General features: G+C 39.3%; 1 protein-coding gene across 1 annotated transcript in view; it reads left to right on the top strand.

Annotated features, from left to right (window-relative positions):
• The window catches only part of MAEA (macrophage erythroblast attacher, E3 ubiquitin ligase), a 245,163-nt gene that overhangs the window by 196,804 nt on the left and 22,761 nt on the right, over window positions 1-25,598 (top strand). Inside the window, exons 5-6 of the mRNA XM_053704240.1 lie at window positions 10,916-10,992; window positions 15,630-15,738. Coding sequence (XP_053560215.1) covers window positions 10,916-10,992; window positions 15,630-15,738 — 186 coding nt within the window. The remainder of the gene's footprint in view (window positions 1-10,915; window positions 10,993-15,629; window positions 15,739-25,598) is intronic.

Below are 25,598 nucleotides of genomic sequence, written 5' to 3'. Positions count from 1 at the left end.
TTTCTCTGATTCAGAAAGCCAGATGGATTCTGCAATTGTCTTCCAGGTGGACTAAATTAGCAGGCAACAGTTTTTACTGGAAGAGTCGAGACTCAACATTTCAATCTTTCATCTTTTGAACCAGAATTAGGGGACATCAGTTATAGACCTGATGACTTCAAAGTATAATCACTTCCTCTTCTGGAAGTGTATGTAGTAGACACTTATACACTATAAAATGGGACTTTCCTCTAGCTTATGTGTTTCCTCCATTCCTTATCGTAGTTTCAATTCTACAAATATTCTACAGAGCAAAACACAGATTGTTGTGTTTTTGCCCTTTTGGTTAGTTTGTCTTTAATTCCCTATTCTAGTTGGAATTACTATGGACAAACCCTGGACTCTACCTCTATGTTCATTCATATATACAGTATATGCCTTGCATTTTAAGGCTTGGTGAAGGAATGGCACTAAAACTGTTTGGATTGTCTTGATCTAGTAGTACATATGATTTTAGCTTACAAAGTATGTTATCTTTATGTAGACTTTATACAAAAAAGTATTTTTTGTACTAAATATTCAAATAAAATGCTTAAAAGGACAGTCTAGGCCAAAATAAACTTTCATGATTCAGATAGAGCATGTAATTTTAAACAATTTTCCAATTTACTTTTATCACCAATTTTGCTTTGTTCTCTTGGTATTCTTAGTTGAAAGCTTAACCTAGGAGGTTCATATGCTAATTTCTTAGACCTTGAAGCCCACCTCTTTCAGATTGCATTTTAACAGTTTTTCACCACTAGAGGGTGTTAGTTCACGTATTTCATATAGATAACACTGTGCTTGTGCACGAGAAGTTATCTGGGAGCATACACTGATTTGCTAGACTGCAAGTCTGTCAAAAGAACTGAAAAAAGGGGCAGTTTGCAGAGGCTTAGATACAAGATAATCACAGAGGTTAAAAGTATATTAATATAACTGTGTTCGTTATGCAAAACTGGGGAATGGGTAATAAAGGGATTATCTATCTTTTAAAACAATAAAAATTCTGGTGTAGAGTACCAGTGTTAATTTTGACGGCAAATTTCAATTTAGTCTTAGTTTTAGTCTTTTGACTAAAATGCCATTTAAGTTTTAGTCGTATTTTAGTCATCTGAATTGTTTTAGTTTTAGTCTAGTTTTAGTCGATTGAATCTCCAGTAGATTTTAGTCGACTAAATCTCCAGTAGTTTTAGTTGACTAAAATCTAAGGGGTTTAGTTAAAGTGTAATGCATTATTTAAGCATTTCTCTATCATTTGCAAACTGATTAAATACTCCAGGAGTAAACATAACACCTGTTAATATTTATGGTATTAAGGTTTAAACATGCAATACAGACACAGATTTAGCCGTTGTGATATGTAACATCTTTATTAAACTTTAAAATATAAAAAAACAAAACTGTAAACTGTAGTGGCTGTATTGCACATATTACCCAATATAAAAACTTTAACAGTGCTCTGTTAATAATTAAAACAAGTATCAAGTAACTCAACACAACAAAAAGTTTCTGCAGCTAGCACAGGCACAGCATAACAAACCGATACTCGTGGGTTATTCTTATTTCTATAGGAAGAATCAATTAATTGTTCACAGATTCGAAAAAATTTCGACAAAGATATTAGCACTGCTCTAGAACTTCTAAACTCATTATATACTCCTGCAGTAAAGGTTTATTAACCTGATTTTATTTATGGTATTAAGGTTTGAACATGCAATACAGATTTAACAGATTTAACTGTTGTGGTATGTAATATGTCTTTATTTAGCTTAAAATTTAATAAAATTAAGTTTAGTAAATTTTACAAAAGAGCAGTAATTGGATAGGGATTGATTAACACCATGCATAAAATGTTTTTGTCAGCAAATTTTTATTTAGTTTTAGTTATAGTCTTTTGACTAAAATGTAATTTTGATTTAGTTTTAGTCATAGTCTTTTGACTAAAATGTCATTTTAGTTTTAGTCGTATTTTAGTCATCAACATTTCTTTAGTTTTATAGTCATTTTAGTCTAGTTTTAGTCTACGAAATTAACTGTAGACTGTCCCTTTAAAATCAGGGGGGAAGGGGGCCAGTCAGCCGGGTGTGTGAGCAGTCGCATGAAGCAACAGATCAGGCACACTCCAGCAATCAGTGAGGGAACTGGTACCCACTTTTAGAGTAGCAAATTCAACTAAGGCCCCACTGCCTGTGTCGTGAGAGGAAGAGGAGGCAGCCATCTTTTCCGGACCTCTGCTGTTCTGTGTAATAGGTAGCACTTTGGTCAAGTATAAGTAGAATGGTAGTTGGAGAAAAAAAAATCAAAGCTACCACAGGTTTGCAACATACACTTGGAAGACCAGAGCCCATAGTTTCAGTTAGGCCCCATCCAGAAGGAACTTTGCTATGTGGCTATTATTTGAGCACTTTGGGGCTTTACTTTGAGACATCCTCTCTCCTTCACAGTGAGATTCCTACTTTAGCATAGGCTGCTTATGTTTATACTTTTATAGTTTAGGTAACCAGGTTAACTGAAGTATCATTTTAACAATGATTTATGTAAATACTTGGTGTATCATATTTGGACATTGTGATTTTAATGGATTAATAGATTATGTTTAGTAACATTATTTATTGATTTAGATAATAGATTGACTGCTTGCTAGAGCTATTAATACAGAGTAAGCACTTTACAATATATCTGGATATATCTACCGGAGGACTTCTATATATCGTCACTTTGACTTGACTTAAACTTTTTTTTATAGATGTTCCTCCACAATGTTTTTATCTGTGCTTACTTGTAATTGTATTGTATTTTACCATTTTTTTTAAATAAAGTTCTAATCTAAAAAAACAAAAGAAAAAGAAAAAAGGCCTACACCCTCTTAGTGACAAGACTGCACCCCTGAACTGTAACGGCCTGTGTCTGGTAGTAGAATTCAGCTTTAGAACTGGTGAGACTTATGCTGATTGGCTTGTTGAATCACATTGATTTGCCTTTAAATATTTCCTTCCTAAGATAAGGAGAGTCCACGGCTTCATTCCTTACTGTTGCTAAATACAACACCTGGCCACCAGGAGGAGGCAAAGACACCCCAGCCAAAGGTTTAAATATCCCTCCCACTTCCTCATTACCCCAGTCATTATTTTCCTTTCATCACGTTAGGAGGTGGCAGAAAAGTATCAGAAGATTCTGAGAGTCCTGAAAAAGGGTATCTGCCCTTCGAGATAGGACTGGAGTTTTAAGTAGTCATGTCAACCTCTCAGTGAGAGTATTGATGAAAGTTAGAGTCTGGAGATGCAGGGAAAGTTTTTCTGCGAAACCATCCATACTACTGCTCCTAAGCAATCAGTGTTGACGAGTTTCACTGCCTGCTTTCTCTCACTCAAGTCCATGTCAGGAGTGCTGCTATAAGACTGTCACACTTGAGAGGCTGTGTTCTGTTCCACAGCATAGATCCTGGAGGTAAGATCATTTCAATTTTTACACATAAAACGCTATAACAGGGTCACAGTGTGGCTGCTTTATACCTTGATAGGATCCAGGGTTAATATCATCTGAAAGGGGTTTATTGAACAGTTGGGGTTAATTAATCAGTGTATTAATTATCTACATTCTGCTTTGTGTGATTTTTTCCTGGGCTGATAGACTGTGTGTTTTTGGCTGGAACAAACCGGTTTCACTTTTAAGTTTCTCTTTCGTTTTTGAAAGCGTTGCACAGCTCCTATTACTTGCTGTACTTGTAATAACAGGTCTATGTTCATTTCCTCCATTCCCGTCTGAGACTTGAACCTGAGGAGAGCGTTTCCTCTGTTAACTGTCTTGGTCTAGGAGGTGGTGAGTGCCCCAGCCATTGGGAGTATAAAGGTGCAGTTTTCTATAATAAAAAAAACGTTTTTATTTGTGTCCTTCTGGGGGTATAACCTGAGCTATGGAGCACTCTGACATGTTAGAAGGTACTCCTTCTGTACTAAATCATACCTGTTTATATTGTGAGAAGGCCGTGGTTTTCCCGCCCACTCAATTATGTTCCACATGCCTTAACACCATTATAAAGTCTAAGAAGAGAATTAACGGGACCAGACAAGGCTGTCCGTTGTCTCCCATACTATTTGTACTGGCAATTGAGATTTTGGCAAGCTATATAAGAATAGGCTCAATAGAATGCAAAACATCTCTATATACAGATGATGTATTCCTCACCTTAACAAACATCTAGGAATCTACACCAGACCTGATACAACTTCTTCAGCGATACAGGAAATTCTCTAATTTTAAAGTAAATGGGACTAAATCAGAATTCATTGGGATAGCATTAACACCAGCAGATATGGCCACACTAACATCATCTAATTTTCACCACCAACCCATAGCCATAAAATACTTCAGTATCCTCCTTTCACCTCACTTAGATAAATTAGTGTCTCTAAACTATAACCCCCTTATATCTCAAATAATATCCATTATACATATATGGACACACAAACCGATCTCATGGATAGGAAGAATAAAAGCAATCAAAATGATGATCTTACCCAAAATCTTGTATATACTTCAGGCATTGCCAATACCCCTCCCAAATAATATTATATTCCTACTCCAAAAATAATTAATTCTTATATTTGGCAAAATAAGAGACCGCAGGTCTCCACACAAACACTATACCGCCCCAAGGACAAAGGAGGCTTAGGAGCACCCAACTTGCTTTTGTATAGAACCGTGATATTTTTGACAAGGATCACTGATTGGTGCAAACAGGCCCTTCATAAAGAATGGGTTTTAATTGAACATGAAATTGCACAATACAGACAATTGGGTGGGTTATGCTGGCTCCCATACCCACGAGACAAATTATACCCGAAACTACTCCTTATTCCCACTGAAACTTTCAAAATATGGGATGGAACTCTGAAGACACATAAATCTCTCTCAACACACGATTCACCATTAACGCCCCTTTTAGACAATCACACATTTCCACTACACCCAATCATAATAGACTCAGATGAATCCACAATACATGGGGCTAAACCATGCTATACTATTCTGCAAGAGGACAAAATAAAATACGAATCTGACATCTCAAAAATACTAGGCCCTACATTTCTTGCCTTGTTCAGATATCTCCAAGTGTCACCTTTTATATCTTCACACCCTGATAGACTTAATATATGCCTTCAACTTATTCCCTTCAAACTACTATGCTGGCTGCCGCACCTGCGGCAAAATATGCTGACGCTGACATATAAATTATTAATTATACCACACTCAGACAGTCTTCCATCCTATGCTCCCAAATGGGATACAGAGATTAACGATACAATCTCAGTAAAAGATTGGCATACAATCTTTCAACACATGAGCAGATCTGCATCCTCAATATCCACTATGGAAATTAATCTTAAACTACTATGTAGATGGTATTATACCCCTGTCATACTGAATACTATGTTTACAGGTTACCCATCTAGTTGTTGGAGAGGATGTAGAGATAGTGGCACGTTCTTACACTTGTGGTGGAGCTGCCTAATCGCATACCAATATTTGATATAAAACAGGAAATCGAACAAGCCCTTAGCCTCACATTACCAATGAATCCATGGATATTTTTACAAAATACCCAAGATCAAATGTCAACTACGCCAAACCCTACTATTAATCATGATAAACACAGCTAAATGAATTATACCAGCCCATTGGAAACAGATCAACCTACCTAATAAACAATACTGGAAAGATAAAGTATCTTCTGCTCTCCAATTAGAGAAATATTATTGCATAAAAAAACAAAAAATAGACGACTACCTAGCAATATGGTTATTGTGGGAAGAATACAATAATTAGAAACTTAATACTAACAGACTGAATCTTATCTACTCAGATCATTATATAAATATATATGCCACACTTCTGTGAGCTAGACAAGTTTATAAAACCCTTAAAAACATTTCATGGTCACACTCTTACTTTATTATTTTCTGGGAATCCTCAATTGTTCTCTTCTAAATATATATGTCTGGATTGTTAATTCAACTGATTGACAAACTAACTAACTAACTGTTCCAAGTTAAACCAGTATTCAGGATTATTTACACCCGTTGAAACACTTTGTAACATAACACTCTGTAATGTTCAACATTTTTGTGCTGTTTCAGTTTTGTACAAAACTTTATATTTCAATAAAGCTTTTGGAAAGTTTAAAAATAAATAAAGTCTAAGAAGGGAGACAAGCCTGCTAAGGCTCTTAGTCCCTCTGAGCCGTCTACCTCTCAGGACTCTGCGTCCTGTGAGATTACTACCCTTGCTACATTATCCACTCCACATGCAGTTCCCTATAGCACATCTAAGCCTTCTTCCTGTGGACTTTGCCACACAGTTACAAACGGCGGTGTCTCGCTCTAACAAACTTAAGAGAAAGGTTAAACATAGCTCTCTTGACCTGGAGTCATCTTAATGTTTATAGGATTTAGAATTGGTTCTTCCTTTTCCCCCTCATCTACTTTTAAAAAATTGGTCTCGGACTCTCAACTGGATTTGTGGGGGCTAAGGTGGATGGTGCTATCTCTACGCTTGCTAAAGGTACTACTATACCATTTGAGGATAGTTCTTCGTTCAGAGAGCCGATGGATAAGAAAATGGAAACCTGTCTGAGAAAGATGTTTCAACATACAGGATTTTTGTTTCAACCGGCGGCTGCAGTTGCTGTGGTTCCTGGAGCTGCTACCTACTGGTGCGACTCTTTGTTGGTGCTCATTGAGGTGGAGTCTCTCCTCGAGGATATTCAAGACGGAATTAAAGCTCTGAGAATTGCTAATACTTTTATCTGTGATGCCAACATGCAAATTATTTGCCTAAATGCAAAGGCCTCTGGCTTTGCGGTCCTAGTCTGCCTGGCGCTCTGGTTAAAGTCTTGGTCTGCGGATATGACTTCTAAATCCAGACTCCTTTCTCTTCCCTTCAGGGGAAAGATTTTATTTGGTCCAGGCCCGGGCTCCATTATTTCTACAGTTACCGGAGGCAAGGGTGCCTTCCTACCCCAAGATAAAAAGAACAAGTCTAAGGGACGACAATCTTCTATTTTTGATTCCTTTCGTTCTGACAAATCCCAATGGCAACAATCCTCTTCCAAGCCCGAGCAACTCAAGAGTACTTGGAAGCCGGCTCAATCCTGGAATAAATCCAAGCAGAATAAGAAGCCCGGCAAAAAAAATCTGCATGAAGGGGGGAGGTTCTCGATCCGGGATCGGACCGTGTAGAGGGCAGACTGTCTTTTTTTTTTATATATTTTTTTCAGACGCCTGGTTCAAGGACGTACAGGATCCGTGGGTCCTGGAGGTGGTATCTCAGGGATGCAAGATAGGCTTCAAATCTCATCCGCCAAGGTGCAGATTCCTTCTCTCGAATCTGTCTACCAGACCAGAAAAGAGGGATGCCTTTCTAGGGTGCATTCAGGATCTATCCTCCTCAGGAGTTGTTGTCCTGGTGCCTATCAAAGAAAGAGGTTTGGGGTTTTATTCCTGGAAAAGCACTTCCAGTTCATTGCACTTCCGTTTGGCCTAGCTACTGCTCCAAGAATTTTTACGAAGGTTCTGGGGGCTCTTCTAGCCATTGCCAGAACTCAGGGTATTGCAGTAGCTCCAGTCTTGGACGATATTCTGGTGCAAGCACCATCCTTTCGTCTTGCGCAAGACTTCTCAGATTCTCTTCTCAGTCTTCTTCAATCACATGGATGGAAGATAAACTTGGAAAAGTGTTCTCTTATCCCAAGTACCAGGGTGGAATTCCTGGGTACTATAATAGACTTCATATCCATGAGGATATTTCTAACAGACCAGAGCCGTTGCAAGCTAATTTCGGCATGTCTTGCCCTCCGGACCTCCTTGACTCCCTCTGTGGCTCAGTCTATGGAGGCGATTGGCCTCATGGTGTCCTGCATGACATCATTCCTTTTGCCAGTTTCTGTCTCAGACCTTTACAACTGTGCATGCTGAGGCAGTGGAACGGCGATCATTCAGATGTGTCTCAACAGATTGTATTAGACAGCCGGTCGAGAGAAACGCTCTCTTGGTGGCTCTGTCCAGATCATCTTTCCCGAGGGACATGCTTCTTAAGACTATCTTGGGAGATTGTGACTACGGACGCAAGCCTATCCGGATTGGGAGCTGTTTGGGGTGCCAAGAAGGCACAGGGGTTGTGGACTCAGGAGGAGTCCTCCCTCCCAATCAATATTTTGGAACTACAGGCAATCTTCAAGGCCTTGAAGGCTTGGCTACTTCTGGGTTCGTCCCTGTTTATCAGATTCCAATCAGACAATATAACCTCGTGGCTTACATCAACCATCAGGAGCGAACGAGAAGTTCCTTGGCGACGAAGAAAGAATCTCAGATTCTGGAGTGGTCGGAGGCCCACAGCTGTTTGCTGTCAGTGATCCACATTCCGGGTGTGGACAACTGAGAGGCGGATTTTCTCAGCAGGCAATCCTTAGTTCCAGGGGAATGGTCTCTCCATCCCAAGGTGTTTGCAGAGATATGCAGCAAGTGGGAGATGCCGGAGATGGATCTCATGGCGTCCCGTCTCAACACCAAGCTACCCAGGTACGGGTCGAGGGATCCCCAAGCAGATCTAATAGATGCACTAGCAGTGCCCTGGAGGTTCAAACTCATCTTTTTCCTCCATTACCTCTTCTTCCTCAAATGTTGGCCCGCATCAAGCAGGAGCGGGTATCAGTGATCCTGATTGCTCCATCGTGGCCGTGAAGGACGTGGTTCGCAGATCTAGTGGGGATGTCCTCATCTCCTCTGTGGAAGTTAACTTGTCGCAGAGACCTGCTGATACAAGGTCCATTTGTTCATCAAAATCTATTGAGCGCTTAGTCTTAGCCAAGAGAGGTTTCTCTGAGAGTGTCATTGATACTCTTATTCAAGCTCGTAAACCAGTTACTCTGTGTATCTACCACAAGGTGTGAAGGACCTACTTATTCTGGTGTGAAGAGCGTGCTTTCTCCTGGCACAGAGTTAAGGATGCCAGGATCTTATCTTTTCTCCAGGATGGGCTGGAGAAGGGCCTTTCTCCTAGTTCCCTGAGGGGACAGATTTCGGCCCTGACGGTTTTATTGCACAAGAGACTGGCTGAGCTTCCAGATGTGCAGTCCTTTGTTAAGGCTCTGATTAGGATCAGACCTGTGTTTAGATCTGGGGCTCCTCCTTGGAGCCTAAATTTTGTTCTTCGGGTTTTGCAACAGGTTCTGTTTGGGCCTCTGCATTCCGTTGACATTAAATTGTTATCTTGGAAGGTTCTCTTTTTATTGGCTTTTGCCTCTGCACGCAAACTTTCTGAGATCTCTGCTTTGCAATGTGAGCCCCCTTAACTGATTTTTCACGCAGATAAGGCAGTTTTATGTACTAAATGAGGTTTTTAGATTGCAACATCAATCAGGACATTGTGGTTCCTTCCTTGTGCACTAATCCTTCTTCATCAAAGGAACGCTTACTTCACAATTTGTATGTGGTTCGCGCCATGAAGTTCTATCTTCAGGCTACTAAGGAGTTAAGACAATCTTCCTCTTTGTTGTCTATTCAGGGAAGCATAAGGGGCAAAAGGCTACTTCGACTTCCCTATATTTTTGGTTAAGGAGTGTCATCTGCTTAGCTTACAAGACAGCGGGACATCGTCCTCCTGAGAGGATAACTGCTCATTCCACTAGAGCAGTGACTTCCTCTTTGGCATTTAAGAACAAGGCCTCTATGGATCAGATTTGTAAGGCGGCTACCTGGTCCTCCTTACATACTTTTTCGAAGTTTTACAAGTTTGATGTTTTTGCTTCAGCTGAAGCAGCTTTCGGGAGAAAGGTTTTGCAGGCTGTGGTGCCCTCAGAATAGGGTCCGCCTCTTTCTTTTTGTTCCCTCCCGTTATTCATTCAGTGTCCTCTGGAGCTTGGGTATAGTTTTCTCAACAGTAAGGAATGAAGCTGTGGACTCTCCCTATCTTAGGAAGGAAAACATAATTTATGCTTACTAGATAAATTCCTTTCCTTCCGGATAGGGAGAGTCCACAGCCCACGCACGTTTTTTCTTATCTATGGGCGGTAACCTATTTATTTTATTCTTCTGGCACCATTTATACCATAATGTTTCTCCTACTTTTCATTGTACCCTCAGCAGAATGACTGGGGTAATGAGGAAGTGGGGGGGATAGTGAAGCCTTTGGCTGAGATGTCTTTGCCTCCTCCTGGTGGCCAGGTGTTATATTTCCCAACAGTAAGGAATGAAGCCGTGGACTGTCCCTATCAATAAGGAATGGAATTTATCTGGTAAGCATAAATTATGTTTTTGTTAATCCTGAAGAGCGAAATAAATTTAAAAATTATTATTATTATTATTATTAATTGGGCCACTCCCCCCCCTTCCCACTGGATTTTAAGCATTTTATTTGCATATTTAGGTCTACATATGGTAGCATATTAAAGAGAACATACTTTGTAGACTTAAATCATATGTACTACTAGATCAGACAATCCAAACCGTTTTAGTGCCACTCATTCACCAAGCCACCTGTGCGACAACCACTGTTGATTGGGCGAGGGTCAGTTTCCACTCTGAACCAGCTCTGCTCTGTGGATCGAACGTGGTCTATTAGCTATGTGTTTAACACCTTTGGGGGATTAAACACATAGCATTGCAGGGTCACTAGTGTTACAATTGCATGCTGTAGCCAATGAGAGCATGTATTCTTATCACTATAACGGCCCTATAATAATAATAATGTACTTGAAGTAAAACATACTGTCAGTGTATCAGAATTTGGCACAGCATATAGTATACAATACATGGTTTATTCATTCCTTGTATCTGTGATTCTGTATCAAATACAAGTTCTTGTGCACCTTCTAATCCTGTCTGATTTTATCTTACAGAGCTGTCTTGAATTTAGTTTGAGGATTCAGGAATTCATTGAGCTCATTCGGCAGAACAAGAGACTGGATGCTGTTAGGTAAGAAAACTGCTATTTCACCTTCAGAGGGGGGACTGCAATGGAGCCATACTTAGTTGTTGCACATCAGTTTATTTTCTCTTTAGGAACAAAATGTTGTAGTTTGTGTAAAACATGATGGAATTTTGCAACTTTCTCTTAATTAAGATATGTTATTTGTTTAATATATATTTAAATTGATTGTTAATTACTTATTCATATTCAGAGATGCTTAAAGAATAATATATGCTGCCAGGCTTTAAAGGCATATGAAACCCAGAATTCAGAATGAACATATTACTTCTATTAACAAATTTGCTTCATTCTCTTCACCATTTGTTGAAGGAGCAGCAATGCACTACTGGGAGCTAGCTGAAGACATTGGGTGAGCCAGCAGCTAGCTCTCAGCAATGCATTGCTGCTCCTGAGCCTGGGTAGGTTTTCTTTCAACAAAGGATACTAAGTGAATGGAGCAAATTTGAATATTGGAGTAAGCTGGAAAGTTCTTAACAATTGCATGCTCTGTCTCACTGGTTTTCAAACCTGTCCTCAGGGAACCTGAGACAGAAGCTTCACCCACTCTGATAAAACTACAATGTATAGCTAGAATCACTTTTTTTATTATAAAGAAAACCAACTAGTGCATTTGGATAGGATCAAAGTGTGTGCAGTAGTGAAGGCAGAGGTGTTAGCACTGTCTGCTGCAGCTAAAACTCCCTCTACAGGTTGTTCAGTACCAAAATGTAGGTATCTTATTCTTAAAAACATTTGTTATTATTTGTATCTTCATGTGTAACATGCCAGCAAATTGTGCAGCTCTATACTGTGGCATAACAACAATAAAGCCAGGGATATGCAGAGGGAGACCGATTACCGATCCCTGACCGGTGTATATCCCTATCTCTGCACAGAACATCAGCTGCTAGATCCAAAACTTCTGTACTACATGATAAGTCCAGAATGTATCTCCGTTTCACAAGTGTGCAGTATATAGATGCAGCAGCGAAGTTCTATATTACTAATAAGTGCTAAGCTTTGGGGGTATTTATTGTGTTCAGGGTGTACAACAGAATGGTCCTGCATATAAGAATTCTCTTCAATTGAACTGTGCTTTGGCTTTCTTTCCCAGCACATCATTTGCTGCCTTATTAGTATGCTCTTGTTAAGTGCCGGCAGCATGAGGTTTTTAGCATTGTTACCGCAGGCCAATAACTAGGTCACTAACCTATTCAGAGAGCAAGAAAGGTCTGATTACCAGGCATTTTTCCATGTAAGTGAAACAGGGAAAGCTGACATTTTGTTACAGCACAGCTGGAGCTCACACAAGTTTGAAAGCGTTGGTTATTTCCTGCTGAGGAAGCTTGAAAATGACATCCTGGCTTTTAAGCTACAATTGATGGGAGCCTTAAAATAAAATAAAATGTGCTTTATTAATAGCCATGTTTGAACCTAAGACAGTTTTAAATGTGATATGTGCCTGTTAAGTAGCACTCTAAGGATCAGCCGTAAAAGCGTGTTTGCAAAAGCGCAGCCATGAACTTTAATGATTATGATTGTTAAATAAAAATAAAACCGCAATATATGAATGAAACACTTGAACCTGGTTGCATTAGTCAGCTTTTTTACCCACTCTATGTTCTACAAAATTACCTGTACAGGACCCAAGACTACACTTAAGATGGTTTGTGATGGCGAAAGTAGGATGTTAGTCACAGCATTTCCATAGTTAAGAGCTTAAAGGGACACTGGACCCAATTTTTTTCTTTTGTGATTCAGATAGAGCATGCAATTGTAGGCAACTTTATAATTTATTCCCATTATCAATTTTTCTTCGTTTTCTTTCTATTTTTATTTGAAAAAAAAGGCATCTAAGCTTTTTGTTTTTGGTTCAGTACTCTGGACAGCACTTTTTTATTGGTGGATGAATGTATCCACCAATCAGCTAGGACAACCCAGGTTGTTCCCCAAAAATGGGCCAGCATATAAACTTACATTCTTGCATTTCAAATAAAGATACCAAGAGAATGAAGATTTGATAATAGGAGTAAATTAGAAAGTTGCTTAAAATTTCATGCTCTATCTGAATCGCAAAAGAAAAATTTTGGGTTCAGTGTCCCTTTAACAACGCACTATATCTGTTTGTTCAAAGAATGATCTTTTATGTACAAGCAAAAAGCACACTGGTACCCACTACACATGCGCAGGTGTTCACGTTTTATAAATGAATTTTAAAAAATGTAGTGCTTGTTTTAATGCTGTGGTAAGCGCAAAATGATCTCCCTGCCCGAATAAGAAGTGTTGTGCGTGCACATCCACTAACCCTATGTATGAATCTTGTCTTTCCACTTGATGTGCTGACAATAAATCATATCTGATGGATCTGTGTTACAGAGAATCTGCCCTTTTGTCTTATTCATAAGATTAACTCTTTAGATTTACCTAAGGTGTTGAATATGTTTGAAAATGCACATCTTGCTGACTTGGTGCTGCAGTTTTCGGGGGGATCTTAAAATGGACATGAAACCCATTTTCTCCTTACATGATTCAGATAGAGCATGTGATTTTAAAGGGATTTGCAAATCAAAATGAAACTTTCCTGATTTAGATAGAGCATGCATGCAACTTTTCTAATTTACTTCCATTAACAAAATGTGCACTTTTTATACTTACACTTTTTGAGTCACCAACTCCTACTGAGCATGTGCACGACAGAATATACGTATATGCAATTGTGATTGGCTGATGGCTGTCACATGATACAGGAGGAGTGGAAATAGACATAACTGAAATTTGTCCGAAAAAAAATCTACTGATTTGAAGTCCAGACCAAGTGCTATTGCATTGTCTTGTTATCACACATTTGTTGATTATGCAGATCTACTGTATTTACTCGTCCTTAAGCAACTTTCCAATTTACTTATCTAATTTGTTTTTGTTCTCTTGGTATCCTTTCTTGAAAAGGATACCCAGGTAGGCTCAGGAGCTGCTGACTTGTGGCTGCACATATATGCCTCGTTTTTGGCTCACCAGATGTATTCAGCTAGCTTCCAGTAGTGCATTGCAGCTCCTTCAACAAAGGATACCAAGAGAATGAAGCAAATTTGATAATACAAGTAAATTGAAAAGTTGTTTCAAATTGTTATGTTCTATCTGAATCATGTTTCATGTCCCTTTAAATAATATATTAAGTGTTGTTTTGTGCCTTGTAGGAGATTAGCAAAATGCTGACGCCACACAAACCAGAAATATTAATAAAATGCACATTAATATCTGTCTTGAAAATGTTCTTACTGTATAAAGAAAAATCATTAGCATACACAGTCCTATTGTGTGTTTAGAAAAATGCTGTACTCCAAAATGCTTTTTTTTAAAAAATAAATAAATTGAGAACTAAGGTAAATGTTCAACATGAATATTCAAAAAAGTGCCAGATCTGATGCTTCCCCTACACTGTGTATATGACGGTTATCAAGGTCTATATGTTATGCTCACTAAAGCATATGATCCTTTTCCCTAGACCTGCTGTCTTGTCCTAGACTAGAAGCAAATAACAAACGCAACAACATGAGCTTACTTGTGTTTATACACGATGATCTGCTAGCTTAATGTATTGGCTTTTTAGTAAAGAATTGTTTTATCTTACGTTCTTCGTCCAGGTCTTGGCAATGTTCTGCTCCATCCATTCCTTCAATTAGGTCAGGTTTGGTAGAGATCCAGAATTACTGATTATATTTCTTCACAATGGAACATGAGAGAACATTGGAATTCTAAAGCTTTTGTCATTTTATTTAGTTCTTACAACATGCACAAAGAAGAATATAGTATAAAAGAATAGTGACGGAAGCAATTGTATTCAATGTCACAATATAGGTATGGTCAGTGGTATCATTAGCCACATAACAATTCTCTGTGATTAAATATTCAAACACTTTGTAAAAATGTCATATATATATTCTTTTACTAAATAAAAGAAAATTTGTGGGGGTTTTTTAAATAAATATGTTAAAGGGACACTAAACCCAAATAAATTCTTTCATGATTCAGGTAGAGAATATAATTTTAAACAAAATTCCAATTTACTTCCATTATCGAATTTGCTTCATTCTTTAGATATTCTTAACTGAAGAAAAAGTAATGCACATGGGTGAGCCAATCACATGAGGCATCTATGTGCTGCCACCAATCAGCAGCTACTAAGCCTATCTAGATATGATTTTCAGCAAAGGATATCAAGAGAATGAAGCAAAATAGATAATAGAAGTGAATTAGAAAGTTGTTTAAAATTGCATGCTCTTTCTAAATCATGAAAGAAAACATTTGGGTTTAATGTCACTTTAATTGTTCTGCTGCATAAGTGTTTAGTCTCCTATTTGAGGAATATGTATTGACAGTTGTTGAGTGTAGACTTAAATACACAATTAATGCAGTTTTTATATCATACATTGGAAAGAACTTTTTAAATTGTGTTCTATGACCCGTTTACATCCATGACTTACTTATTGGATTTTATTTCTCTGTAGCACTATATGTACCAGTACTACTGGGACTTTCTATGTACCTCTATTTGTGTGACTATTTTGTGATTGCGTGTAGGACTGTTTCATTGCCATATCTAGTTTGACCACTCTTTATTTAATAATTGTGTTTTTCTTGCCTAGACATGCCAGAAAACATTTCAGTCAGGCAGAGGGAAGCCAACTGGATGAAGTTCGACAGGTGATGGGGATGCTGGCCTTTCCTTCTGATACTCACATCTCTCCTTATAAGGTAACTATATTTAAGGTCGTATTCATGAAGCCGCTTGTTTTTTGTTGGCTTAGAATCGGTGTGGCCATAATATATAGATTGTTGCCAATAGGGCTCTAAGGGCTGATCAGTATCTCGCAAGATATTTTTTTCCATTTGACCTAATTGCTGTTGAAATCATATGGTTTCAGCTCCTTAGAAATTGTTTTTTTCACAACTATATTTAGCACAAGATAATTTAAATATTGTTGCACAGTACTTGAAAACTTCCTTGTTTCCTAAAAGGACATTTATGATGACCAATTCTAGAACTTTGGGCGTTAAACAAGCACCATGGCCGTCCATAGCCTGAGTATTTTTTTCATGATAGTGTTGGTGGGTAATATAGTCAGTCAGAAGCCGTACCACATGTACCATTTTAAAAGTGCCGAGTGCACTCCCTACTACAAAAAAACCCCAGTGAATTTCAAGCTAGCTTGTGATTCACTGTTTACTTCTGGTGTGTGTGTGGTATGTCCAATGGCATCACAGCATATACACTTTTAAGAGTAAACTATAGAAGGGCCTCAGGAGTGCTCCTTGCAATTTTGTCAATGGGGTGAGTAGGATGCCTTTTCTTTCATGTAATTAGCAAGAGTCCATGAGCTAGTGACGTATGGGATATACATTCCTACCAGGAGGGGCAAAGTTTCCCAAACCTCAAAATGCCTATAAATACACCCCTCACCACACCCACAAATCAGTTTTACAAACTTTGCCTCCTATGGAGGTGGTGAAGTAAGTTTGTGCTAGATTCTACGTTGATATGCGCTCCGCAGCAGGTTGGAGCCCGGTTTTCCTCTCAGCGTGCAGTGAATGTCAGAGGGATGTGAGGAGAGTATTGCCTATTTGAATTCAATGATCTCCTTCTACGGGGTCTATTTCATAGGTTCTCTGTTATCGGTCGTAGAGATTCATCTCTTACCTCCCTTTTCAGATCGACGATATACTCTTATATATATACCATTACCTCTGCTGATTTTCGTTTCAGTACTGGTTTGGCTTTCTACAACATGTAGATGAGTGTCCTGGGGTAAGTAAGTCTTATTTTCTGTGACACTCTAAGCTATGGTTGGGCACTTTTTTATAAAGTTCTAAATATATGTATTCAAACATTTATTTGCCTTGACTCAGGATGTTCAACATTCCTTATTTCAGACAGTCAGTTTCATATTTGGGATAATGCATATGAATAAATCAATTTTTTTCTTACCTTAAAAATTTGACTTTTTCCCTGTGGGCTGTTAGGCTCGCGGGGGCTGAAAATGCTTCATTTCTCCAACATAGGTGTGTCCGGTCCACGGCGTCATCCTTACTTGTGGGATATTCTCTTCCCCAACAGGAAATGGCAAAGAGCCCAGCAAAGCTGGTCACATGATCCCTCCTAGGCTCCGCCTACTCCAGTCATTCTCTTTGCCGTTGCACAGGCAACATCTCCACGGAGATGGTTAAGAGTTTTTTTTTTTTTTTTTTTTTTTTTTTTTTTTTTTTTGACGACTGTTGCATATATCAACCATCAGGGGGGAACAAGGAGTTCCCTGGCGATGGAGGAAGTGACCAAAATAATTCAATGGGCGGAGAATCACTCCTGCCACTTGTCTGCAATCCACATCCCAGGAGTGGAAAATTGGGAAGCGGATTTTCTGAGTCGTCAGACTTTCCATCCGGGGGAGTGGGAACTCCATCCGGAAATCTTTGCCCAAATAACTCAATTATGGGGCATTCCAGACATGGACCTGATGCCGTCTCGTCAGAACTTCAAGGTTCCTTGCTACGGGTCCAGATCCAGGGATCCCAAGGCGACTCTAGTAGATGCACTGATAGCGCCTTGGACCTTCAACCTAGCTTATGTATTCCCACCGTTTCCTCTCATTCCCAGGCTGGTAGCCAGGATCAATCAGGAGAGGGCTTCGGTGATCTTGATAGCTCCTGCGTGGCCACGCAGAACTTGGTATGCAGACCTGGTGAATATGTCATCGGCTCCACCATGGAAGCTACCTTTGAGACAGGACCTTCTTGTTCAAGGTCCATTCGAACATCCGAATCTGGCTTCACTCCAACTGACTGCTTGGAGATTGAACGCTTGATTTTATCAAAGCGTGGGTTTTCAGATTCTGTCATTGATACTCTTGTCCAGGCTAGAAAACCTGTAACTAGGAAAATTTACCATAAAATATGGAAAAAATATATCTGTTGGTGTGAATCTAAAGGATTCCCATGGAACAAGATAAAAATTCCTAAGATTCTATCCTTTCTACAAGAGGGTTTGGAGAAAGGATTATCTGCAAGTTCTTTGAAGGGACAGATTTCTGCTTTATCTGTTTTACTTCACAAAAAGCTGGCGGCTGTGCCAGATGTTCAAGCTTTTGTTCAGGCTCTGGTTAGAATCAAGCCTGTTTACAAACCTTTGACTCCTCCTTGGAGTCTCAATTTAGTTCTTTCAGTTCTTCAAGGGGTTCCGTTTGAACCCTTACATTCCGTAGATATTAAGTTACTATCTTGGAAAGTTTTGTTTTTGGTTGCAATTTCTTCTGCTAGAAGAGTTTCAGAGTTATCTGCTCTGCAGTGTTCTCCTCCTTATCTGGTGTTCCATGCAGATAAGGTGGTTTTGCGTACTAAACCTGGTTTTCTTCCGAAAGTTGTTTCTAACAAAAACATTAACCAGGAGATAGTTGTGCCTTCTTTGTGTCCGAATCCAGTTTCAAAGAAGGAACGTTTGTTACACAATTTGGATGTAGTTCGTGCTCTAAAATTCTATTTAGAGGCTACAAAGGATTTCAGACAAACATCTTCTTTGTTTGTTGTTTATTCTGGTAAAAGGAGAGGTCAAAAAGCAACTTCTACCTCTCTCTCTTTTTGGCTTAAAAGCATCATCCGATTGGCTTATGAGACTGCCGGATGGCAGCCTCCTGAAAGAATCACAGCTCACTCCACTAGGGCTGTGGCTTCCACATGGGCCTTCAAGAACGAGGCTTCTGTTGATCAGATATGTAAGGCAGCGACTTGGTCTTCACTGCACACTTTTACCAAATTTTACAAATTTGATACTTTTGCTTCTTCTGAGGCTATTTTTGGGAGAAAGGTTTTGCAAGCCGTGGTGCCTTCCATCTAGGTGACCTGATTTGCTCCCTCCCATCATCCGTGTCCTAAAGCTTTGGTATTGGTTCCCACAAGTAAGGATGACGCCGTGGACCGGACACACCTATGTTGGAGAAAACAGAATTTATGCTTACCTGATAAATTACTTTCTCCAACGGTGTGTCCGGTCCACGGCCCGCCCTGGTTTTTTTAATCAGGTCTGATGAATTATTTTCTCTAACTACAGTCACCACGGTATCATATGATTTCTCCTATGCATATTCCTCCTTTACGTCGGTCGAATGACTGGGGTAGGCGGAGCCTAGGAGGGATCATGTGACCAGCTTTGCTGGGCTCTTTGCCATTTCCTGTTGGGGAAGAGAATATCCCACAAGTAAGGATGACGCCGTGGACCGGACACACCGTTGGAGAAAGTAATTTATCAGGTAAGCATAAATTCTGTTTTTGTTGCGTCATTCTTGGCGCGGACTTTTTTGGCGCAAAATTTTTTTTTCTGTTTCCGGCGTCATACGTGTTGCCGGAAGTTGCGTCATTTTTGACGTTCTTTTGCGGCAAAAGTGTCGGCGTTCCGGATGTGGCGTCATTTTTTGCGCCAAAAGCATTTAGGTGCCAAATAATGTGGGCGTCATTTTTGACGCTAAAAAAAATATGGGCGTCACTATTGTCTCCACATTTTTTAAGTCTCATTTTTTATTGCTTCTGGTTGCTAGAAGCTTGTTCACTGGCATTTTTTTCCCATTCCTGAAACTGTCATTTAAGGAATTTGATCAATTTTGCTTTATATGTTGTTTTTTCTTTTACATATTGCAAGATGTCCCACGTTGAAACTGAGTCAGAAGATACTTCTGGAAAATCGCTGCCTGGGGCTGGAGCTACCAAAGCTAAGTGTATCTACTGTAAACTTATGGTATCTGTTCCTCCAGCTGTTGTTTGTACTGTTTTGTCATGACAAACTGTTTATGCAGATAATATTTCCTTTAGTACTGTTACATTACCTGTTGCTGTTCTGTCAACATCTAATACTCAGAGTGTTCCTGATAACATAAGAGATTTTGTTTTTAAATCCATTAAGAAGGCTATGTCTGTTATTCCTCCTTCTAGTAAACGTAAAAAGTCTTTTAAAACTTCTCATTTTTCAGATGAATTTTTAAATGAACATCATCATTCTGATTCTGATAATGGTTCTTCTGGTTCAGAGGATTCTGTCTCAGAGGTTGATGCTGATAAATCTTCATATTTATTTAAAATGAAATGTATTCGTTCTTTACTTAAAGAAGTCCTAATTGCATTAGAAATTGAGGATTCTGGTCCTCTTGATACTAAATCTAAACGTTTAGATAAGGTTTTTAAATCTCCTGTAGTTATTCCAGAAGTTTTTCCTGTCCCTAGTGCTATTTCTGAAGTAATTTCCAGGGAATGGAATAATTTGGGTAATTCATTTACTCCTTCTAAACGTTTTAAGCAATTATATCCTGTGCCATCTGACAGATTAGAGTTTTGGGACAAAATCCCTAAAGTTGATGGGGCTGTCTCTACTCTTGTTAAGCGTACTACTATTCCTACGGCAGATGGTACTTCCTTAAGGATCCTTTAGATAGGAAAATTGAATCCTTTCTAAGAAAAGCTTACTTGTGTTCAGGTAATCTTCTTAGACCTGCTATATCTTTAGCGGATGTTGCTGCAGCTTCATCTTTTGGTTAGAAGCTTTAGCGCAACAAGTAACAGATCATAATTCTCATAGCATTTTTATTCTTCAACATGCTAATAATTTTATTTGTAATGCCATCTTTGATATCATTAGAGTTGATGTCAGGTATATGTCTCTCTAGTTATTTTATCTAGAAGAGCTTTATGGCTTAAGACTTGGAATGCTGTTATGTCTTCTAAGTATACTCTGCTTTCCCTTTCTTTCCAGGGTAATGATCGTTTTCGTTCCTTTTGTCACAACAAGGAACAAAAACCTGATCCTTCATCCTCAGGAGCGGTATCAGTTTGGAAACCATCTCCAGTCTGGAATAAATCCAAGCCTTTTAGAAAATCAAAGCCAGCTCCTAAGTCCACATGAAGGTGCGGCCCTCATTCCAGCTCAGCTGGTAGGGGGCAGATTACGTTTTTTCTAAGAAATTTGGATCAATTCCGTTCACAATCTTTGGATTCAGAACATTGTTTCAGAAGGGTACAGAATTGGCTTCAAGATAAGGCCTCCTGCAAAGAGATTTTTTCTTTCCCGTGTCCCAGTAAACCCAGCGAAGGCTCAAGCATTTCTGAAATGTGTTTCAGATCTAGAGTTGACTGGAGTAATTTTGCCAGTTCCAGTTCTGGAACAGGGACTGGGGTTTTATTCAAATCTCTTCATTGTACCAAAGAAGGAAAATTCCTTCAGACCAGTTCTGGATCTAAAAATATTGAATCGTTATGTAAGGATACCAACATTCAAAATGGTAACTGTAAGGACTATCCTGCCTTTTGTTCAACAAGGGCATTATATGTCTACTATAGATTTACAGGATGCATATCTGCATATTCCGATTCATCCAGATCACTATCAGTTTCTGAGATTCTCTTTCCTAGACAAGCATTACCAGTTTGTGGCTCTGCCGTTTGGCCTAGCTACAGCTCCAAGAATTTTTTACGAAGGTTCTCGGTGCCCTTCTGTCTGTAATCAGAGAACAGGGTATTGTGGTATTCCTTATTTGGACGATATCTTGGTACTTGCTCAGTCTTCACATTTAGCAGAATCTCATTCGAATCGACTTGTGTTGTTTCTTCAACATCATGGTTGGAGGATCAATTTACCAAAAAGTTCATTGATTCCTCAGACTTAGGTAACCTTTTTAGGTTTTCAGATAGATTCAGTATCCATGACTCTATCTTTGATAGACATGAGACATCTAAAGTTGATATCAGCTTGTCGAAACCTTCAGTCACAATCTTTCCCTTCGGTAGCCTTATGCATGAAAATTCTAGGTCTTATGACTGCGGCATCGGACGCGATCCCCTTTGCTCGTTTTCACATGCGGCCTCTTCAGCTCTGTATGCTGAACCAGTGGTGCAGGGATTACACAAAGATATCTCAATTAATATCTTTAAAACCGATTGTACGACACTCTCTGACGTGGTGGACAGATCACCATCGTTTAGTTCAGGGGGCTTCTTTTGTTCTTCCGACCTGGACTGTAGTTTCAACAGATGCAAGTCCTACAGTTTGGGGAGCTGTGTGGGGGTCTCTGACAGCACAAGGGGTTTGGGAATCTCAGGAGGTGAGATTACCGATCAATATTTTGGAACTCCGTGCAATTTTCAGAGCTCTTCAGTCTTTGCCTCTTCTAAAGAGAGAATCGTTCATTTGTTTTCAGACAGACAATGTCACAACTGTGGCATACATCAATCATCAAGGAGGGACTCACAGTCCTCTGGCTATGAAAGAAGTATCTCGAATTCTGGTATGGGCGGAATCCAGCTCCTGTCTTGTTTCTGCGGTTCATATCCCAGGTATAGACAATTATCTCAGTTGCCACACGTTTCATCCGGGCGAATGGTCTCTTCTCCCAGAGGTATTTCTTCAGATTGTTCAAATATGGGGTCTTCCAGAAATAGATCTGATGGCTTCTCATCTAAACAAGAAACTTCCCAGGTATCTGTCCAGATCCAGGGATCCTCAAGCGGAAGCAGTGGATGCGTTTTCACTTCCTTGGAAGTATCATCCTGCCTATATCTTTCCGCCTCTAGTTCTTCTTCCAAGAGTAATCTCCAAGATTCTGAAGGAATGCTCATTTGTTCTGCTGGTGGCTCCAGCATGGCCTCTCAGGTTTTTGGTATGCGGATCCTGTCCGGATGGCCTCTTGCCAACCGTGGACTCTTCCGTTAAGACCAGACCTTCTGTCTCAAGGTCCTTTTTTTCCATCAGGATCTCAAATCCTTAAATTTAAAGGTATGGAGATTGAACGCTTGATTCTTAGTCAAAGAGGTTTCTCTGACTCTGTGATTAATACTATGTTACAGGCTCGTAAATCCGTATCTAGGGAGATATATTATAGAGTCTGGAAGACTTATATTTCTTGGTGTCTTTCTCATCATTTTTCCTGGCATTCTTTTAGAATTCTGAGAATTTTACAGTTTCTTCAGGATGGTTTGGATAAAGGTTTGTCTGCAAATTCCTTGAAAAGACAAATCTCTGCTCTTTCTGTTCTTTTTCACAGAAAGATTGTTAATCTTCCTGATATTCATTGTTTTGTACAAGCTTTGGTTCGTATAAAACCTGTCATTAAGTCAATTTCTCCTCCTTGGAGTTTGAATTTGGTTCTCGGGGCTCTTCAAGCTCCTCCGTTTGAATCTATGCATTCTTTGGACATTAAATTACTTTTTTGAAAAGTTTTGTTCCTTTTGGCCATCTCTTCTGCCAGAAGAGTTTCTGAATTATCTGCTCTTTCTTGTGAGTCTCCTTTTCTGATTTTTCATCAGGATAAGGCGGTGTTGCGAACTTCTTTTAAATTTTTACCTAAGGTTGTGAATTCTAACAACATTAGTAGAGAAATTGTGGTTCCTTCATTATGTCCTAATCCTAAGAATTCTAAGGAGAAATCATTGCTTTCTTTGGATGTAGTTAGAGCTTTAAAATATTATGTTGAAGCTACTAAGAATTTCCGAAAGACTTCTAGTCTATTTGTTATATTTTCCGGTTCTAGGAAAGGTCAGAAGGCTTCTGCCATTTCTTTGGCATCTTGGTTGAAATCTTTAATTCATCATGCTTATGTCGAGTCGGGTAAAACTCCGCCTCAAAGGATTACAGCTCATTCTACTAGGTCAGTTTCTACTTCCTGGGCGTTTAGGAATGAAGCTTCGGTTGTTCAGATTTGCAAAGCAGCAACTTGGTCTTCTTTGCATACTTTTACTAAATTCTACCATTTTGATGTGTTTTCTTCTTCTGAAGCAGTTTTTGGTAGAAAAGTACTTCAGGCAGCTGTTTCAGTTTGATTCTTCTGCTTATAATTTCAGTTTTTTTCATTATAAGTTTTAAACTTTGTTTGGGTGTGGATTATTTTCAGCGGAATTGGCTGTCTTTATTTTATCCCTCCCTCTCTAGTGACTCTTGCGTGGAAGATCCACATCTTGGGTAGTCATTATCCCATACGTCACTAGCTCATGGACTCTTGCTAATTACATGAAAGAAAACATAATTTATGTAAGAACTTACCTGATAAATTCATTTCTTTCATATTAGCAAGAGTCCATGAGGCCCACCCTTTTTTGTGGTGGTTATGATTTTTTGTATAAAGCACAATTATTCCAATTCCTTATATTTATGCTTCGCACTTTTTTTCTTATCACCCCACTTCTTGGCTATTCGTTAAACTGATTTGTGGGTGTGGTGAGGGGTGTATTTATAGGCATTTTGAGGTTTGGGAAACTTTGCCCCTCCTGGTAGGAATGTATATCCCATACGTCACTAGCTCATGGACTCTTGCTAATATGAAAGAAATGAATTTATCAGGTAAGTTCTTACATAAATTATGTTTTTTAAGACTGTGCCACTCGCCAACATTATCATAATCAGAAAAGCATTCTGGCTAAGGAGGTCATAATAGAGAGGTAAGATAGCACCCATCTGAGGCTTGAAATTTGATTTAAAGGTTGATCTTTCAAGGGGCAATCATAATTGGTTGTGATACTAAGGAGCTCTAAAGGGACACCCTTCAATCTGCGTAATATCCTTATATTTAAAATCCATCCAATATTTAGCAATATTTACCTTTCCTTATGGCAATTTTCAAGACAACTTCAGTATTCTGTATTGTTGTAGCCTATTGTATCACTTGAGGTCACCTGGCCTATAACAGCAGTCAGTGAGGACCTGGAGGCAGGGATAGGCAAGGTGTCCGTACATAGACACATCTTTTCTTTCTGATTAAATAATAGGAAGAAAAAAATATGTAGTGTGAATAAAGTTAGTGACTCGTCAAGAGACTGCTAGCGATATTGGGTGATAAGTTATGGAATAAATAAAGCCTGAGTGAAATACTGGATGTGTATCTGCATCTGTATAATAACACCCAGCTCTATACAAAGACACAGTAGTGACACTGGCACATGGGTATAGCCAGACAAGGGTTGGTTATAGGGTCAATGGTATCTGCATCAGTATAATAACACCCAGCACTATATAATGACACAGTAGTGACACTTGCTCATTGGTATAGCCAGAGGAGAGCTGGTTATAGGATCAGTGGTATCTGCATCAGTATAATAACACCAAGCACTATATAATGACACAGTAGTGACACTGGCTCATGCGTATAGCCAGACAAGGGCTGGTTATAGGATCAGTGGTATCTGCATCAGTATAATAACACCCAGCACTATATAATGACACAGTAGGGACACTGGCACATGGGTATAGCCAGAGGAGGGCTGGTTATAGGATCAGTGGTATCTGCATCAGTATAATAACACCCAGCACTATATAATGACACAGTAGTGACACAGGCTCATGCGTATAGCCAGAGGAGGGCTGGTTATAGGATCAGTGGTATCTGCATCAATATAATAACACCCAGCGCTATATAATGGCACAGTAGTGACACTGGCACATGGGTATAGCCAGAGGAGGGCTGGTTATAGGATCAGTGGTATCTGCACCTGTATAATAACACCCAGCACTATATAATGACACAGTAGTGACACTGGCACATGGGTATAGCCAGAGGAGGGCTGGTTATAGGATCAGTGGTATCTGCATCAGTATA

Source organism: Bombina bombina, chromosome 2, assembly GCF_027579735.1.
Source record: "Bombina bombina isolate aBomBom1 chromosome 2, aBomBom1.pri, whole genome shotgun sequence".
Taxonomy (NCBI): Eukaryota; Metazoa; Chordata; class Amphibia; order Anura; family Bombinatoridae; genus Bombina; species Bombina bombina.
This window is presented reverse-complemented; position numbering and strand designations above follow the sequence as displayed.